The 7,916-nt window shown below is 39.3% G+C and overlaps 1 protein-coding gene across 1 annotated transcript in view; it reads right to left on the minus strand.

The window, feature by feature from the left end:
* The window catches only part of UNC93A (unc-93 homolog A), a 544,463-nt gene extending 538,005 nt beyond the window's left edge, over positions 1-6,458 (minus strand). Inside the window, exon 1 of the mRNA XM_044069054.1 lies at positions 6,071-6,458. Coding sequence (XP_043924989.1) covers positions 6,071-6,157 — 87 coding nt within the window. The 5' untranslated portion in view covers positions 6,158-6,458. The remainder of the gene's footprint in view (positions 1-6,070) is intronic.
* Positions 6,459-7,916: the final 1,458 nt, after the last annotated feature.

Here is a 7,916-nt window from a genome sequence, read left to right on the forward strand (position 1 = left end):
TTCAACAACAGCCTAATTACAGGCTTCATTCCAGCAGAGTGGAGAACCTCCATTGTCATCCCCTTGCACAAAGGTGGTGCCACTACTGACCCGGGAAACTATCGCCCCATTAGCTTGACAAGTTTGATCTGTAAAGCCATGGAGCATATTATTATGTATCTCATAAACATGGACAAAGGCAATCTCCAAACACTCGACCCCACCCAATTCGGATTCGTCAAGGGCAGATTTTGCCTATTGAACCTAGTTAACATCTTTGAGACTGTCATCAAGACCCTGGATGAGGGAAAATCAGTACATACAGCTTACCTTGACCTGACCAAGGCCTTTGACACAATCCTGCACTCGGGCATCATTGAAAAGCTAACATAATTTGATGTTAATTCCTATCTCATCAGATGGGTGGCCAACTGGCTCACAGTAGGACCCACAAGGTTAAAATATGTGCCACTACCTCTGACAGCAAACCTGCCACTAGTGGTGTTCCCCAGGGATCTGTCCTGGGACCCCACCTGTTTGGCATCTACTTCTCAGAGATCCAGGCAAAGACCAAGGGCCTGTAGCTGACCAGGTTTGTGGATGACTGTATGTTGGGTGCTGTCATTGACTCCCCAAATTACATTAACATACTGCAAGAGGGTCTCACAGCAACAAACAACTGGTGCCAAAGTCATGGCCTTAAGTTAAATGCAAAAAAATGTATTGTCATACCATTCAGCAAAAACAATACCCCTACTGATTACCACATCAACAGCAACCCCATAAGCACACAACCCATGGTGAGAGACCTGGGTACTCAGGTTGACAACAATCTCATATTCAGCCATCATGTGGCAGCAGTGGTCAGAAAAGCCTTTTACTTGGTTCATCTCATAGTAAAGGAATGTATCCAGAAAAAAGGAGGTTATTACCTCTCTGTACTCCTCCCTCATTAGACCTATAATTGAGTATAACACCCCATTTGGTATGTACCTCTCCAAACACCTGCACCAACTGGAAAGGCCACAGAAATACTTCACAAAGAGAATCCATGGTCTCCAACACCTGTCTTATGTGGACAGGCTGAAATCACTATCACTTTACTCGGCATCATACAGATTGCTCAGAGGTGATCTGTGTCTCACCTACAAGGCAATAGTAGACCCTGCCCTACTAGAGATGTTCCATATCCGTAAGTCTAACTCTTCACACATTACCCGCTTGATAGGCCTAAATCTAATATGCGACATCAACAAAACCTCCTGGAGAGACAGGTTTGTCTCCCAGAGGCTGACCCATTTCTGGAATAGACTTCCCATACATGTCAAACAGAGTACCTCGCTGACCTTCTTCAAGCGCAACCTTGATGAGTGGATAGGAAACCACAAATTTGTCCCAGGGCTTTCCACCTTTGTCCCTCATTGACAGGGGTGACAGGTGCTGACTGAGGTTTCTTTTTTGGGGATAAACTCTTAACTAGGCTTGTAAGGGCCTCAGCGCCATTAGCCTAGTAACCTGCTATGATCCTACGAGTCACCCAAGCAGCAAGACAGAACTATATTCCCCACACCATCCTCCCAGCCCCAAGCAACAAGATAGAGTCACACCTCCAGCCCATCCTCCCAGCCCCAAGCAACAATACAGAGCCACATCCCCCCAGCCCATCCTCCCAGCACCAAGCAACAAGATAGAGCCACACCCCACACCAGTCCTCCCAGCCCCAAGCAACAAGACAGAGCCACACCCCCATCCTATACTCCAAGCCCCAAGAAATGAGACAGAGCCACATCCTCAGCCCATCCTCCCAGCCCCAAGCAGCAAGACACAGCCACATCCCCCAATCCATCCTCCCAGCCCCAAGCAACAAGACAGAGCCACACCCCCACCCCATCCTCCCAGCCCAAAGCAACAAGACAGAGCCACATCCCCAGTCCATCCTCCCCAGCTCCAAGCAACAAGACAGAGCCATATCCCTCACCCCATCCTCCTAGCCCCAAACAATGAGACAGAGCCATATCCCCCACCCCATCCTCCCAGCCTGACCTCTCCAGCATCTATGCTGCTAGTCGAACACAGGTCATCTGGATCGCAGCCAGGGCTTCATCCCTCTGTGGCATGGGGCCAGGCCTGTACTTCCCTCTTCTTTTTCACAAACATGAAGTTGGAAAGGGGCCTAACCCTCATAAGTGGAATCAAAGGAGACAATGTGAGCATCCATGGCAAAACAAAAAACAATTAGGTTGCAAACTTTATTATAAATGCAAGTTTGGAACTAAAGAATCCCACTTGTTACCTGGGAAAATGGTTATCTTGTATTCTGGCTGTACTTCAGTGAATGTTTTATATGACCAGTGTAGGTATCTTTCTATTTTGTGTGTGTGTGTTTGTGTGAGATGAGAGAAAATGTGAGAGAGATCCTCCATAAATGCCTCTGGCAATATTGCCAAGTTAACATTTCAGATGTCACCAACCAGACTCTTGCAGTAAATTTGCTCAAGGGGTGTGATCTAAGCTACATTCTTTTACTCTGATATTTCAACTCTGTTTGCCAAAATTAACTAAAAACATATTTCCATTGCTACAGCTTTTCACTGAGTTACCATAAACAAACCCACTGTTCTCTTGTTTTACTGCCAAGAGTGGGTGAAAGGTCGATACACCAGGCTTCCCAGAATCCAATGTGATGTTGCATTGAAGAGGTGCTGTTCTTTTCTAAGGGCTTTTTATTCATTCCTCTGTACACTTTATTTTTTTTCATCACGTTCCATCTTTCACCCCTTTCTGTACATATTAAAAACATAGTTCCTCTGTTTCTGTTTTCTTGTTTGTATTCATTGCTAATCAGACTGTGAGACTATTTTATATAAATATATCTTGCTTTATGCTCTAACTGTATTAGTAGATGAAGTTTAGAACTAGACAGCTAGATATGACTTACAATGACAGAATATTAACATTCAAAAAGGTACATGCTGATTATCAGTCCAACCAGCGTACCGGTTGTAAATTGAGGATATATCAAAACAAAAAAGTTTGGTTGCCTGGACTTTCTTCTATTAATACATGCCAAGACTTTTCAGTTTTCCTGAGCTAAGAAGTTGAGAGGTAGGTAAGGAGGGCAGAGAAAATACAAGGAAAATCAGTTACGTTATACAAAATTAAAGAAATGTACCCGATTTTCCTTGTATTTTTGCCCCCTCTCATACCTGTAAACTGCCTGAATTTCACAGTTTCTTAAAAAAAAAAAGCAATGGAAATCTTCGCTTGTTCGTTGCTTGCTTTCCAAAGCACTGATGTACTGCGTAAGTGTGGGAACATAAGTCCCATACACACTTGCAGTACATGAACAAAGCCACAGGATACAGAAACAACTTATTATACAAAGACATTATTTAAGAAAAATATCATGTCACTGTATAATAGCAATAACCAACTCCTGAGTGTAATATATTGAAGATGTACTTACAGTTGCCTTTGTTCAATATACCACACCCAGTTGTTAGCTATTGCTATATTAACAAACAGCTAATATAGAATCTGTACTTGACCTGGTCTGGTGCAAGCCTTAGTTAAAGACCTTAACTGAGTTTTATTATTGTTCCTTTTGAAGGCTAACATTGCTTGCCTATCTGGCTCCATAAGGACTATCTAGCCCAGTTTTAAACATAGCATAATCACACACAGAGACACACACACACACACACACACACACACACACACACACACGTACATAGGTCCCATTAAGAAATAAAACTGGAAACTCATGATGACTGTCAGCTGCTGAAAATGTTACCTTTGTAAAACATACATACTACTCTTGCCACAATGACTTGTATCTAGCACTAAATAATGGTCCAATTATACTATGGTTTAGTCAGCCATTAAGATCTGTGTTAAGTGTTCTCTGCTCAATCCAGCTACTACACTGTGGGAGTGTTTTTGATTTGAACACCCTTGCAGTTATCAAGGGTTGCAGATGTGCAACAACTTCACTATTGATCAAAGACTACATATTCAATGAGTACAAAAACATATTGTAAAGCCAAAAAGAAATCCCTCTTTTTCTATGTGTGTGTATGTGTATATAAAAATGCAGCAGAGATACTAAGATGGCCACAACATGTTGGACAAAGCATCCGGAAATACACAAGTAGGAAATAATTAACATCTGGAATCTGGAATATCTAACTGAAAGGCAAGAAAATGGACAAACTGCAAAAAAAAAAAAAAAAAAAAAAGTGCTCAACATTCCAAAAATTCTAGCATCCACATGTGAAGTCACAATCTGCTAGTGTCACTGTTCTCACTTTTCTGCAGTACACAGCAGATATTTTCTGCATAGCCATGACAAGCTTTTGTATAAAAGGAGTAAACAGTGGAAATAATTTCTGATCTTTCTCCGGTGGAAATGAGTGTTTGTTGTAGATTACTTCTGCAGAGGTCCAGTTTATAAGAGAACGACTGATTAGTAGATCCCCTTGTAGCACAGATCTGTCTTTAGGGCATGATTAGCATTATCTTAATTTTACTAACCAGTTTGTAGCATGTGCATTTACTGGTGGCTACTTCCTATATTAAGTTATTTCTGCAACTGTATGTTACATGAATTTATTTTATATAGCTTCATATCATTTTGTTTTCACTGTTCTTTTTTCGTTTTCATCAATGCGCTCCTTGAGTAAGTCTTGAATCAGTGGGCCTTCATCAGTTACCATTTTAAAAAGCAATAAAACAAAATGAAAACACCCATTAATCTAGCGCCAGTTTTACCTTATACAAATGAAATAGTTCTCATGGATACACTCATACCACTTCATGCAATTTCATCTAATATTTCACAGTGCTATTAGAAGTGAATCAAGTCAAAATGCATTGTGATTTAGTAATAAGCTTAGTCAAAGCAAAAAATATTTTTAAAGTTATACAAGATATATGAATTTAAGCATTTCCAGAAGTGCCATTTCATACACTGCACAGCATGCACAGTACAAAACAACATGTTCTCCGACTGTCTTATGTATACATTCATGCAGTTTAAACTAAGTCCATATGCATAAAGATTTTAAGGAATTATTTGCTCCATGTACTGTATATAGTGTAAGAAGGTACTAAAATAGTGTAGTACACAAAAGACAGCTGTAGATAGAAGTCCATATGCATGAAAATTGTAAAGAACTATTTGCCACATATTTTGTATGTAGTAAGAAAATACTGAAATAGCGTAGTGCACAGAACGTATCTATAGATGCTTGAAAACAACAAACATTGAATACAGCTGCATGGAAAAGTATTAACTGCATGGATTGCCATGGCTTTGACAGAAAATCAGCATCTTTTCTACCAAGCACTGAATTAACATAGCAATCACGATCGCATCTTCATTGCAGTACCTTGTACAACGTCGTCGCCTCATAGCAAGACGTTGTCCCGTTCGATTCTCAGCTTGAGCGTCTTCTGTGTGTAGGCATACGTGAATGGAGCGTGCCTTCGAGGTTGTGCGTCAGGGCTGGTAACCCGGTACGTAAAAATCCACTACCAATCATTAGCGGACCGGAGTTCCGCTGTGGCGAGCCATAACCGGGTAAAGCCGAAAAAAACAAACAAACAAGCAAACAAACCTTGTACAACAAAGTGATCTCCTATACCAGTCAGAAGGGTGTTGTCACAGCTGAATATGTACCTAACATCTGTTATAGAAAATAATACACCTTAAAGATAGACCATAACTCACTCCAAGTGTTCCAAAGCTCTAGAGGTACATAAAAGCTACAGATCAAGGTCTTTCACCATTATTACCAGCTGTTTTGCATGCTGCAAGTTCCACACATCATCATATGTTCATCTGTTGCATGACATTACTTTCAATGGTCTCTTGAAGTACACTGTCTGGAAAATAACTAGGTTTTCAGCAAGACATGATCTTAATAAGAGACATGTTATTGAATTTCCACTAACTCTGCATAACAGTACATCACAAATATTACAAGAGTTGGCTATATGCTACTGAACTGCATGAAAAGACACTAAGCCTGGAATTTTTACGAATGGAAGTGAAAAAGTTGCTCATAATAAATGCATAGTTCACATTTACCTGCAAATTCTGAAGTCCTTGGAAAGCAGTAAAAAGAAGCAAAAATCCCATGGATACAATGATGACATTTTTTAAGTTACTTCCCATTTTTCTAAGTTATCACGCTGTAAAAGTCAACTTTTTGTTTTCTTCTTCTTAGGAAAGTCGTAAAAATAAAACTATAAAATAAAATGTAGAAGCAGCAGTAATCATTCACTCAGTATCTGCAGGGCAGAATATGTCCATCAGAAGAGCCTTAGTCTAAACAAACATTAAAGGCATTGCAACCACTACTGCAAGACAGCAAACTTTGCCAGAAAGGCTATTGTGTTTCATTTTTGCAGCACTACAGAAAGGACAATGATTATATTTTCAAAGATAAAGGTAAGTCAGTCAGGCATTTGTGTCTGAACTGTGCCCTCAGTTGCAGCTGATAAAAAGAATGCAATGATCTTTTAACCCTTCATAGCATTTACATGTTGTAAAGCTTACTAAACACTTCCTGGATTTAGAAATATGTGGTTGCTGGGCAGAGGCCAGCTGTTGTTTTTAATTTTTTTAAAAATACTTTTCAACAATTAAACTGAACAAGAAATGAGGCTTATGTTGTTATACAACTGGAATGTTAACCAAATTATGTCTATTCCACTAACTTAAATTTCCTACTTGATAACACAGTGTTAGGGATTTCTGTTCACATTTCTTTTCATATATTCGACTCTGAATATCAACCCAGTAACAGCCAACATGATTTTAATTAGAATCATGATAACCCACCCCCCTCAAATTATCTTGTCCTGTGTGTGGCATTACGTTTAGATTAGACAGGATATGTAGTCAGACATATAGTAGAAAAAGCTATTGATAATATGTACTGTATCAATAATTTGTTGTGGCAGTTTTGCAGTACTCTCCTGTAATGACTTCCAAGTATTACTTATATACTATATACAACTTCATCAGACCAACAGAATTCTTGAGGCCATTTTCATTCTTACACTGTCATAAAACGTTCAGTTCCATAAATTATACAGAAAAAAACTGTAGCAAAACAAAGGTCTGTTCATATGATTTTACTGGATTTAGATTATCTGGGAAGCAGATAGCATTATAATTTTTTTGATAATAGTAACACTGGTCTAGGACTACTGACAGAAAGCACATTTCACTGAAACACATTTGACTGTGCACAATTCACTGAAACACATTTCACTTAAAGTTATATATGGCCTTTTCCCCACTGAAGTGCGTCCTTGGAGTTAGTATGTATATATATATATATATATATATATATATATATATATATATATATATATATATATATTAATGGGGTGTGGGGGACACTGCCCCCCACATCAGGGGGTGTCGGGGGCATAGCCCCCCACCTATTTTAAATATTTTGAACTGCATGCATGGATACTTGCAGTTCCAATAAATTACTCTTTTCTGAACATAATATATATCCAAACTATGTGGGGGGCTACACCACCCACACACCACAATGTGGGGGTGCCCCTCACCCCCTTACTATATATACTAACTCCAGGGTCACACTACAGTGGGGAAAAGGCCATAAATAACTTTCAGTGAAATGTGTTTCAGTGAATTGTGTTTTCAGTGAATTGAGCTTTCAGTGATTTGTGCAGTCATTTGACTTTCAGTGAAATGTGCTTTCAGTCAATAGTCCTAGACCTAGTAACACAGTCAAGAGGAAATTAGCAGGAAAAGAAAAAAGAAAAATACAAAACAGCTATCTACTATAACAGTAGCAATTAAATTCCCTGATGCACAAATTTATGTGTGTGTTATTACATCAATTATTATAATATGCAATACATAAAACAGCAATGTATGCATTGCAAAATCT

Source organism: Protopterus annectens, chromosome 1.part0, assembly GCF_019279795.1.
Source record: "Protopterus annectens isolate FY-2018-M chromosome 1.part0, PAN1.0, whole genome shotgun sequence".
NCBI lineage: Eukaryota > Metazoa > Chordata > Ceratodontiformes > Protopteridae > Protopterus > Protopterus annectens.